At 46.4% G+C, this 12,397-nt stretch overlaps 2 protein-coding genes across 2 annotated transcripts; one reads left to right on the top strand and one right to left on the bottom strand.

The window, feature by feature from the left end:
* Positions 1-955: 955 nt before the first annotated feature.
* HOO65_030522 (uncharacterized protein) lies at positions 956-3,827 on the bottom strand (the record flags this gene model as incomplete). The annotated part of the gene is made up of 2 exons (XM_071001864.1): positions 956-3,376; positions 3,438-3,827. The coding sequence occupies 2 exons, from the start codon at positions 3,825-3,827 to the stop codon at positions 956-958; spliced, it is 2,811 nt and encodes a 936-aa protein (XP_070860201.1).
* Positions 3,828-11,517: 7,690 nt separating this feature from the next.
* HOO65_030523 (Perilipin MPL1-like protein) lies at positions 11,518-12,157 on the top strand (the record flags this gene model as incomplete). Its single annotated transcript, XM_071002405.1, has 2 exons — positions 11,518-11,559; positions 11,615-12,157. 2 exons carry the CDS (start codon positions 11,518-11,520, stop codon positions 12,155-12,157), a joined length of 585 nt encoding a protein of 194 aa, XP_070860202.1.
* Between the last annotated feature and the right edge of the window lie 240 nt (positions 12,158-12,397).

A 12,397-nucleotide genomic window follows, 5' to 3' on the forward strand; every position in this document is an offset into this window, starting at 1 on the left:
CTGCAATCGTGGTAAAGTTTGGTCAGTGAGAATGGGTAGGATCTGGCCAGTTAGCCTATAAGAATATTTCCATAATACTGCAGTACAAAAACAACAGTGTAAGAAAACTGAAAAAAAGGAAAAAAAAAAAAAAAAAAAAAAAGAAATACCAAGAGAAAAACAGCCAAGCTCGGTGTTTAGGCTGTAGATGGCTTATCTTATCAAAGATGTTTTTGGTCCACTTTTATGACCAAGCCAGCTTCAATTTAGCTCACATAGCCAGCACTTGCACACTAACACTACGTCACACAGATATTTATTTTAAGAAACAAAGTTGAAGTTAAAGATGGTATATTGCAACAACTATCAAGGACGCCACAGCATGAGAAAACATTTTACCCAGAAAAGAAAAGAAAAGTCCTCCACACAAACTATAGAAAAGATGAAGAGAAATCAGAAAAAAAAAAAAAAAAGACAATGCAGCCGTAGCCTCGTAGAGGCAACAAGAAAATGAGTTGACGAAGGCTTCGCCACGAGACAGAGGCTGATAATTGTGAGTTCTCAAATAAAATAACGCGGTAATCAAACAAGCTCCGAAAGCGAGTACTATCACAGCACTTTCGCGAACCAGCAAGAACAATTCGTAAGACCAAAGGTGGGATGACGGAAGCCGAAAATAGAAAAAGACAGACAAAAAAAAATCTTGAAAAAAAGAGAAAGTGGTATAAACAAGACAAGGAGTTTCAAGCCCCGCAAAAAAGGGAAAACAAAATAAAAAAAGCATAGCATGCAGAGCTCATATCGCAACGTGGGAGAAAAGGTCACGGCGAGGTCGGAACGTAGTCAAGGAAACAAACGCAAAGTCGGGGGTAGCACAATTAGCGTACTCTAACACGGACAGGGAAAATGCATCAAGAGTGGACAAGGGCACAACACAAGAAAATGAAGAAAAGGAAGAAACCAAGACAGACGTGATTCACTGTACCTGGCGCTTAGGCAAACCACCCAGAGCACTGATACGGGCGCCTGATGATCTGTGGATCAAGCCCTGTGTCACATGCTTGCTAACCATGGCCGGCTCAGAGGGCATGACATCGCTCTCACTACCGTTCTCCAAAAAGTCCTCATCATCCTCCATAATCTTGGTTGGGATATCTTCTCGCACAAGATACTGCTGGCTACTACGCTCAGGCGTAGTTGCTGACGATGTGAACGACATGGCTGTACTGCTCCGGTTGGGAATCAGATCAGGCGTGGGGGGAATGCTTGAAGCGCGACCCGAAGGCTGAAGAAGGCTTTCATCGCCTGTCTCCGAAGTAACGGCAGAGTGAGCGCCGTCCTCACTAGCAGTCACGGAAAGGCCACTGACCCTCCGCGGGTGGGGGTTAGACTGCGACTGATGTGACCGGTGGGTGTTAGACGACTGCGATTGATGAGAGCGGTGCGAGTGACGCGAATGAGAGCCGCGAAGACGCTCTTGTTCAGCAATCTCAGCATCCTGGGCTAGCTGCAAGCCCTCAACAGCTGCTTGGCACTGCTCAGCAATGTTCCGAATTATGTGCGCAATGGCATCAGTTTTGTCCTTCAGGTGACGGTCGGCAACATCAATAAAGCTAGATGCAGAGTAGCGCTTGCTGTTCATGCTGGTTGTGCTAGTAGGACTCGACAGGTCGCTAGTCGGGGATGACTGGACATCGCCAGCAGCATCGTCCTCTGCATATCCAGCTTCAAGTTCTTGGAGAAGCTCATCAGGACGGGTCAGAGTCTCAACAATGTGATCCATATGATGGCGCTGGCCTGAAATCAAACTGCGCAGGTGCAAGACAACGCGACGAGCCTCATCGCGCTGGCGGCCAATAGTAATGTTGGTGTGCTGGAGGGCAGCAAGCTCTTTCTTGTTGCGTTTGCGCTCACGTTCAAGCTCCTCGGCAATTTCTTGCTGCAGAACCAATGCCTCCAATGCGTCATCACGCTGCTTCTCAGTGCCAGTCAAACGAACAGACATGCGAGAGTTGTCATCCTTTTGCTGATCCAGCAAACCAGCAAGGCGGCGGTTTTCGCGTTTGTGGCCTTCAATCTTGACCTTCAGGTCTTGAGTCTCTTTAGTTAGTGTCTCAGCAAAGGCCTGGAACTTGAGGAACTGCTGCTTCCAGCTTTCCAGCTCTTCAACCAGGTAGTTGTTACGCTTAGTAACTTTGCTGAGCTCAGTATCCATACGGCCCTTGAGATTAATGAAATCTTGCCAGGCTTCGAGGGCATCGCGTGAGTACTGGTTTCGCTCACGGACAATTTCGTTAAGATGACGCATAGACACCTTGGTCATAAGTGGCTTCTTAACTGATCCGCCAAAAACGGCCTTGATGCCAGTATTACGTCCCATCTTCTCACACACATGATCCATCACTGACATGATGCTATCCTGGTTCCACCAACCTGGATCCTGGATCGACTCCACTTCACCACGCATAACAATTATCTGGCCAGCAGGAACTAGCTTACCCCCTCCGTATGCCGAGCGCAAATGCTGGGGGACACCTGAAGGTGTAACGTCACCGTTCAGTGCCTCCGTTAGTCGAGTCACAAACTTGTGGCGCTGCCCGGGAGTGAGAGCGGTGGGCGGGCTCGAGGTTAACACAAAGTTGCGGTCAAGATCGACAACCAAAGCATCAGTGGGGGCGGTAAAGAGAGAACGGCACTCCGCAGTAATACCAAGAATATACGGGCCGGGCTCCTGCACTAGGTCCTTAGCATGGCGTGCGTGTACCACAGGCACATACAGTCCGCTCCATTCGTAGATGCGAACGCAAAAACGAATAGTCTCCGCAGCCATGGTGAGCATAGCAGGGTAATGAGAAACGAAAATAATGCGGCGAGTGGGCGAAATGGCAGCTTCAACAACGCCAACAATATTAGGAATAGATAAGCAGGAGAAAAGGGGCCACATTGCAAAATTTTGGAAGCCCGTCGGTGAGGAAGGGAACTGATAACAGAGGGCGTAGTCCTTCATGTCAATACGCACGAGATCATTGAGACGGGGTGCCGGGAAACTGAGGATGCGAGAGACCTCTTCAGCATGAAAAAGGTTGGTCGCCTTATTCCAGTGGATCCACATGCCACGAAGATAGTCGCCAAGCAAGTTATACAGCGGGTAGCGCGACAGGAAAGAAAGGCAGTAGGGAATCCAGTAGATCTCATCTGGGTTATCAAAGTAATCGGTCTCAGTGCGTTTGCGGAGGTCACGGATGGTCTCGGCGCGTTTCTCGTCGGCGCGCGACCAAACGCGAAGGCAGATGCCATATAGTGTATGGGATGAGTCTTGCTGAAGAACAAAGGAGTGATGGACACAATGAGGTTGACTGCGGCCGGTGCAGATCTCAACATCATGCGGGAAACAAGCCTAGAGTGGAAAATGGCATTAGCAGTCTGTTATCAGGTTAAGTTCACTCAGCATTACTTACACGCATGGCCGAGTGTAGTGCGCGGGCAATCTCATTGTCCTGCTCTAGGCGGGGACTGCTACCAAGAATTTCGGGAAGCCAAAACTGGCCGACGGCACCTTTCATGTGCCCGATCTTTCCCTGAGCCGGTGCGGGAGCCTTGACCCATTGTGAAGGCTCGCGACCAACACCGCACACCATATAGGCGTGGGTGAGGGTCTTGGGTGTTCTTTGCTGCGGCTTGGGGTTGAGCATAGAGGGGATAGGCTGAGTGATGCGTGAATGCAGTGAAGAAGTGCGGCTGGGAATAACAAGGCCGTTATCACCTTGATCGCGGGTCATTGGACGACCCTCCCGCTCACCAGTGCGAGGCCGACTAAATGAAGGGTGTGTACTAAGAGATGGCGGCATAGCTGCTGTGTGTGAATGTAAATTTGATTCAAAATAATGCTGTGTCGAAGAGACAATGAAATCGTGCCTTGGGTGCTGTCGTGTAAGAAAATCGGACCCGGGTTCTCTGAACTAGACAGAAGAGAAACGAATGGCAGCCAGCTCGAGGCGAGACGAAGAAGAAAACAAGACCAACACGGAGATCTTAGACGAAGGCGAAAGAATCAAGACGAATACAATCGCAGGCAAAGAGCAAAGGGAATGGCACGACGCGGTTTCAACTGAAGAATGAACGAACAGAACGAGAAATAAAAAATAAAAAATAATAGAAAAGAAATAAATAGCTCCAGTTGTCCTAGACTTTCTGAAGCGCAGAAGAAAAAAAAAAAAAGCGACAAAGAAAAATACGTGATTTCTCCTTTACTGCTTCAACCTTTGCTAGGTTTTTCGTGATACCCGTCGCAGCAGTTTCGACTTGATCAATATGCAAAAAAGTACTTTTTGCAGGGCGAATTAAAGACAAAAGAAGAAGAGAGAAAGAAAAAAGAAAAGAAGGGGAAAAAGGAGGAAGAAGAGGAACGAATGAGGGCAAGCAAGGAAAATATTAAGCAAACCAAATAAATGCACAGTCACCAGACAAGGCAACCAGGGAAATTTCCTTTAGGAAGCAAGGGGGGGGGGAGTGAATTAGGATGGCACCTTGTTGAGGGGCCTCGCAAGGAGATTTTGTGATTGGGTAGGCAACCCTCACACAGGGAAAGAACAAGAGAGAAGTCAAACAGACAAGCAAACAGACTACCAAACAGATGGAACTCTAAAGAATCAAAATCAAGAACAGCGAGCAAATGAGCCTGCAGCCAGCCACACGAAAATAACGGAAAGCAATAGCCAGATATAGAAGCCACGCTTTCTGCAGAAGGAAGGAACGGTCACCTATGTAATCGCCCATCGGAGCCTGCAACACGCCAGAAAATCGGGCTCTGGGTGTAAGTGTAGACCAGCAAACGGACGACGCTGAAAATATAACAGACGGAAATATCCCTAGATACGAATCGACCACAACCGTCCACCAAACTACGCAGCGGCCCCCTCCCCAGCCCAGCCAGGAGCTAGTCTCTTCCTCCCTTATTGCTCGCAAAAAAAGAGCTGTTGCCAATAAGACACGACCAGCGCACGGAACCTCATCTAGACTAGCAATTACCAAATCTGGAATTTGGCTCCCAGACAACTAACTAAAGACCTATCTTTTTACCATGGCCCGCTCGCCCCAAGACCAAGCCAGACAGACAACTCGCCAAACTGCTCAGGATAGCAACATAAATGTTACGCTGGGCCTGTCACAGACCAAGACAATGGTCAGAGAGTCCACCGAATTCTACATCAAGCAAAGACCCAAGACAAGAAGTCCGAACGATCTAGTCTACTGTCTACCATGCCACATATATACCTTGGGCGTCTTCTCGCTGGGTGGGCCAGTGAGCTTGTCGTATTCTCTCCAAACTTTGGCAACCCATCCCTTTTGCTCTACACACAGCTTGCGTCCGCCCAGCCCCTAGTCCCAGGACCCACCCATAAACAAACAAAACGCCGTTCCCCTTCGTCTCGACGTTTGGTGTCTCTTTGACTCTCCCGCCTCTGCACAGATCAAGGAGCGGGTTCAATCAGGGAAGTGGCTACTATGAAGAATGGGCAAAGCAACTACCACATCAGGAATTAAGGGCTTAATTTTTTGTTGCAGCCGGGAAGAGTGCAGAAGAAGAGAATTAAAAGAAGAAAGGCAAGAGCCACGCTGAGCGAAAAGAGAAGGTAAAGAAGCAATATCCATTCCTATCACGCTCTTACCGGCAACTCCATAAATGCCTCTCTTTTGTTGTCTGATTCCGCCAATTGTTTCGTTGTGGACTTGAAGATCATATACCAACAGAGCCAGCATTATAGGGGAGGTCCAGAAAAAAAAAAAGTATGTGACCCTTGGGGTTTTTTGAGAAAGAAGCAGGGATATGAAAAATAAAAGGAGGTCGTTTGTACAAGACTGAAGGAATCGCAGCTTTTACATCCTGAGCCCCTCCTGCACCTATATCATTATGCGTATCCTTGAGAAACGATGGAAGATCCAAAGGGCAATTGCATAATGCACTCGAGCCCACCTGCCTTGCCTTGTTCATGGTGTTCCACCTCCCCCCCCCCCCCCCCATCCCCTTATCGAGCTCTAGGCTTCTTAGGCCAGCAATCTGCATTTTGTTCCCGGCCTGTTCTTTTTAACTTTTCGTCGGTCCTTCTACTGGGGACTTCCCCCAAGTCTCGAACGTCCATCATGCATATCCCCTCGAAACAAGGGAGGCTTCGGATCATCAAGCAGGGAGACACCTGAGCTTCTGTTCGAAGCCTATAGAAAGAAAAAATTATGAGCTGAAGCTCATACTTGTCTACAGCCCAAAAAGCCGCAATTCTTTTTTTGTTCTGTCTAGCTTGTCCATCCATCCCCCTTCTCCCCCTTCCCCCTCCCTATTGAAATGAGGTCTGTTACAAAACATGTGTGTCTAATATTATGCAGACAAGGAACTTGCAATTACGCCTCTTGTAAGCAAAGCCTTTAGGCTCCTCATGTTGTGCAAGTGTGTTTGTCCTACAAGCCAAACAGTTTAGTTGCTCTATTACCATCCACTTACTTGTGTAAACGCCATCGTCTCCCATGTCGCGTCCTTCCTCTGTCTCCTTTTTCTTTGATTTCTCTAAAAGTCTCTCTCTTTACTATTTAACGAAGTTACCTTGGTTCTTTTTATTTTTCGCTCTTATTTACCCTGGAACACACACACATAGCCTTTCCTCGTCTGGATTAGAGCTTTTCACGGTCCCTGAACCTAGTCCTATTCAAGCCGTGGCACTTGAGCAGGCTGTTTGTTATTTTGTCTGTCCTGTCCAGGGGTCCGTGGAAAAGCAGTTGGTTGCTTGTTTTCTGTTGTCGCTGTTGTTTATGGTACTGCAACCAGGCTATGGCCTGTTTTGACCCTTTGAATGCAACATTAGACTCCCACCTGGTAAGCAAACAAGGAAGCAAGGAGAGGAAGAGTCCCCATTGTCAATGAGTGCGAGGAAAGGCGCAGAGTCTCAAGGTTTCTCTTGATTACATTACATTAATGACACGTCTAGTTTCACCCCCGAGTCACTTTGAAACAGTAGCCCTGAATAGAGGCAGGCCATTATTTTTTTTATTCTCGATTTTGGCATTCTGACTTCCGAATATTACCTTGAACAAATAGCTACTACAGTTGAAAAATTGCTGCAGAAACTCATAAGGCCCAAGCTTTATCACAGGCCACGATTCAATCAATTCGTGCATTGAAGCGAATGCATGTTGTACATACAGTAATTACCTTTTGTTATGCTACAGTTGCCCAACCAGAAAGTACGAACGTTGACCTCATCTTCCTCAAAACGCACGTACTTTTTGAGTTCCTTCTTCCTGTCTTGTCCTCATAAAGTGGGGCAGTGTTACATTCCAGCTATCAAACCGCAACTAACACCAACCCTTATTTTTCTCGCCTTCCCTCTTCCCACCTCACCTTTATGCTCTTTTCTCGTCTTCTTCTCTCAGCAGCTTACTGAGTTAGAAGGTAAGCAGACTGCTCCGAGTCCCGAGTCCGAGCTGTTGTGACATTCCTTGAAAAGGAATGTTGGCTGCGTAAAGTTTTTTTTTTTTTTCTTTCGTTTACACAGGACAGGAAACAGGGACTAGCAGCATACAACAAGCTTCCTCCATGTACATTAATGATTGAAAGCTACAGGAGCTTCTTATGTGAGCCTCCTTTGTGTGGATACATTACAAAGATTGGAGAATTAATAGCAGGGCTGATGAGGATCCATGGAACTGAAAGGTTGATAAAACCCTAACATAAAGACCCATCGCCGTGGACACCCTTAGCACTTGCAAGTTCCTTGTCTGGCGAACATCAAATAATAGCAGATTACGGCTCAGCCAGCCATAAAAGCCATAGGAAAAAAAACTAGCCGAAATATGATCCTGACGGCTGGGCCAGACAGGCCGACATAGATTAAAAGTGTTACTGTTATGCGGATCATTATGAGTCCCGCGGTGAAACTTGCCCCCCCCCCCCCCCATTGCCCTTATAATATGCAAGCACAACATTCACATCTACCTTCTTAGTTGAGAACAGAAATACAGAAGATGGATGGAAAAGCAAACCACGAACATATTTTTTGCCAACTCGCTTGAACCTCGCTGCAGATCTGGCCCCTGGTAAACGATTGACAACGCCTTTCATTTTCAGGGTATCTTATTTTCCTTGATACTCTTCTCCCCTGATTGGGATTGACAGAAGCCCTAGAAGATAAGAAGATAGGGAAGCCTGCCACTTTGTCTCTTCATTTTCTTAGCAAAGATAGGATAGCATGGCAGGTAAGCTTTGTCTCATTCTGCCTTCAAATACTGCATTGGCTTTTTTGCTAGGACGGGAGATATGTGTATAATCGTGAAGGCGACTTAGATTGTAATGTAAACCACAAGCGCCACAGCAAATCTTAAAAGGCCCTTTGGCGTCACACAAGCAAGAGAAATGGAAAAGGGGCGCATAAAAACAAGGAAATAATCCCTAAAGCTATGATGCTGTTATGACACCGCGTAGCTCATTCAGGGGAGTCTCCCCACAAGCAGGCGGATGGAAACATTGCGTATTTGACGTGTTATTACGTTTGTCCGTTGTCATGAAAATCTGCAGTTCTGAGATTAAAAGCCATTATTAGCCTGAGTGTCAAAAATCGAGATATTAGGAGTTCCTGCGATGTTAATAAAAGACGTGGGAGGTATTAGTCTGTGAAGCATGGCAATATGCGGTCTTGTTCTTGTCTTGACAACTTCCGCCAAGAGATGCCATTTATGTGGTTTTAAATAAAACTTTGTGAACCTGAAGCTCTATTCACTAGCGACAACCTAATTTAGCACTTGGAAGAAGCTGGGAAGACCTTGGGTGAAATCTTGGACTGCGACAAGTGACAAGGCTATAGGCGTTGTGTAACATGGTGTAACACAAGGGAGTCTTTGACGACGTGATGTAGCATGATAGTACATTGCATACTTGGGATTTAGAGTTGAACTAGCATACTTGATACCCATATGTGCTTATGTTGGTATCATTGTTTTCAAGGTATGATGTCCAAGGAAACCAACTCTCGAAGCTACCTACAGGCAGGTGGTGTGCAGAACTGTGATCCACTGAGCAGGATGCTACTTCACTTATTTTAGGTCACGTTGGAAAAAGAGGGTGAGCATGAGCTGCGAATACAATATTATTCAGTGTAATCATACGAGCAAATATCAACATGCTTAACATATGACCTTCCCTCTAATGAGGCAGATGGCATAGGTCACAGTGGCCAGTTGGATTTTTGGCATATGGCAAGGAACCCAGACTGGAAAATAGGGGTAGAAATAGTATATATCACATGAGGGTAGCCTAGCTCAGTGAGCACATAGGATTGGAAGCGCTTCTCGGAGGTTCAAGTCGAATGATTGAAGAGAGTCAGTACTTCTCTGTGCAGACAACTACTTGATGACTAACCGGACGCATATTAGGGTTACTGTTTTGTTAGGGTCTGTAAGTAGACACACATAGTCACGTACATAAATCATACGCAGATAACGAACAGCTGCAAGAGAATGCCATTAGCCCTGTTTTGCGTATAGTACAGCATGGGGCTTTAAAGATAGGGAGAGAAGTGAATGTGGGGGGAGGGGAGCAATGTGACTGACGCAAAGTCTTTCAAGGAGGTGAGAGTAAGCCTGAAAGCCAGACAAAACAATATAGTTGCATTCAAGTGGGTTGAAGAGACTGAGTAAATGGATCAGGTAACATAGGCGGCGTAGCGGTAGTGGCCATCTTGAGTATTTTATTCTTTTAGATTTTGCGGTTAAATTTCTACAAGAAGTGAGGCTCTTTTTTCCTCCCTGTTAAGCCCGAGCTTGGAGTTAGGGATGAACGGGAGAGGATTGCGCAAGACAGTGGTCTGTGTGAAAGAGGAGGAAGGAAAGGAAAGCGTGAGATACGTATAGCAAGTACTGCGTAGGTAGTAAAGTGGCACATGTATGGTAAATGAGACGCCGATAACAAGAAAGTTTGCAGATAGCCTATATGAATGCAATGGTGCATATGGTGTGACGCAAGGTTTGCGAGGTAATAGAAATGGATGATGGACAAGGCTAAAGTAGTGTTTATGTTGCTTATCGAGAGGCTTTGTTAGAGATTTATGCTGCCTGCTTACGTCTAGGAGGAGGTGATGAGACGCGGGGAAGGGGAAGAACAGAGCAGGAGGAGACAGAAAAAACCGCGAAAACCGGTGGTTCCGTTGCTTTCCCTATTCGTTTTGCATACGTACATATGTTTACCACACCTTTTTATAGCCTTTTATTTCGCACTCTCTCTTTTTCTAATGCCTTGATCGTGCCTCGGAAGCCTCTCGACTTTTCCTCTTTTGTTTCTCTTGTTCGTCAAGAGAAATGGACCACATTGGCAGAAAAGTGGAGAATAGTTGCTCAACTCTTTCCTAATCTGAACCATTTTCACATGTCAAAAAAAAAGATGAAGCTAGAGAAGCTCAGACACTGTAGGAAGAAAAAAAAAATAGAAGGGTAGGGCTACTTCCTTCTATGGCTTGCTGCCTGTTTTTTTTTTTTTTTTTTTCATTTCACTTTTCTGGTGTGTTGGCTGGGCAATTCGTGATTGGCTTATGATTGTAAAAGCTCCTCGCATTTAGCTTTTTTTCTTGGTAGCTGTTTAGGAACCAAGATCTCGCAGCTTCCCTGTGTCAGTCATACATTTAGCTTCGCCCCATGGCTCCACTCCGATGTACCACTACACTACTTACGTTGACTACGAGCTAATGAATGGATGAATGACATGGCGCAAACACGACAGGATCGGGCTTCATGTCAGGCTCTCAACGAGATAGCGCTTGGAAGAGATAGCCCAACGTTGGGAACGGCATGTGGGAAGAGTAAGCAAGCTCTTTTTAGGAAAGAAGTCAAGACACAAACTATAACTGAGTATAATGTACTGTGCATGGGTATTGGAGCCTCTCCGTTTTCTGCTGTGCCGCCACTCCTTATCTTGCTACTACTGAGCCAAGAATTCACTGTGGGGCGTCTTGATCTAGAGCAGCCATTAGAGGATTCTAGCATCCTCCCTCACCTTACCCCTTGCTCTTCAAGCAAGCAAAAACAACCCAGGGTAAAAAAGTACCACACAATCTTTCACATGTAAGAAAGGAAGAGAGGAGACGGAGCTTGTATGTTTGTACTGGTACAATGAAAAAAAAAAAAAAAAAAAGAACAGGCCAGAGCTAAAAACAGTAGTTGCCCTCCCATGCTCCGTTCCTTTCCCAAAACCAGAAAGGAAGAAAAGCATGTGAAATAGAGCAACTGCGTCAGATTCTTGCATGTGCCTGCCATTTTGATTGGGAACCCGGTGGGCTGATTTGACGTCGTGCTTATCACGTCCTGGCCGCTTTGTATATATTAACATGGACGCCCACGCTCTTCGCTAGCCGTTTCTTGTTCTTGATTAATTTGTCATTGGTTTATTTGCCATCTCGACTTCTATCATCTGCATTTTACCATCATAGTCTTGACATTTGTTCCGGAAATACCACAAATTCTTCTGCTTGATCTCTCCTGTCAATACTATCTTTATATTTCATCATGGCCACCACCGACGCCTCGCACAAGACGCTGACTGTTGAGGTCAATTCGGCTTTTCTTAAGGTATGTTATTTCATGCAAAGCGCCTCAACTGCAGGAAAGCACCTATGCTGACATTGTCGATCTTTCCGCTCAGCATCTCCTTGACTACCCCATCGTCAAAGATAGCGTGGACACCGTCACCACTAGCCCCTACACCAAGAACACCTATGTGCAGAAATCCATTGCTTTGGGCGATTCTGCCTACAAGACCTTTGCCGTCCCTGTGCTAGGTTACATCTCCAAGCCGTACCAGTACGTGCAGCCATATGTCAAAAAGGCCGATTCGATCGGCGATGAGACTCTCTCTAAGGTCGATGCGCGCTTCCCTGCTTTCAAGAAGCCGACGAGCGAGCTGTATGCTGAGGCACGCTCAACCGTGCTTATGCCGTACCAGAAGACGGTCGAAGGCCGCAACCACATATTGAGCACATACAACGCGGAGCGCAAGAAGTTGGGTACCGACGGCCTGGTCGCCTACACTAAGGCTCTGGTTGGCACGGCCTTTGTGCTGGGCTCGGAAGGCCTTGCCTGGGCAAATTCTACGTTTAAGAAGGCGGGCGAGGAGGCCTCGAAGCCTACCGAAGCTGCTGAAAAATAATTCGAGCAGCAAGAACTGACTCTTATTAATACCGAGAGTCTACGTGGATCTCTTTGGATTTCAGACATGTCTGCCCAAGTTGCTGGAAAAAATTAAAAAAAAATATATATATACTGGTATCGAAAGAGAGGGAGATACGACAAGTCTTGGCCTGGAGTATTGGTGTTCTTGTTTTCTGTTTTCTGTTCCTCTTGTTAGGGGGCATTGATTAGCTGGAAGCTTCCAGTGCGGCTAGGCGGA

This window comes from Ceratocystis lukuohia, assembly GCF_044167205.1.
Source record: "Ceratocystis lukuohia strain C4212 chromosome Unknown Supercontig3_pilon, whole genome shotgun sequence".
NCBI classification, from domain to species: Eukaryota; Fungi; Ascomycota; class Sordariomycetes; order Microascales; family Ceratocystidaceae; genus Ceratocystis; species Ceratocystis lukuohia.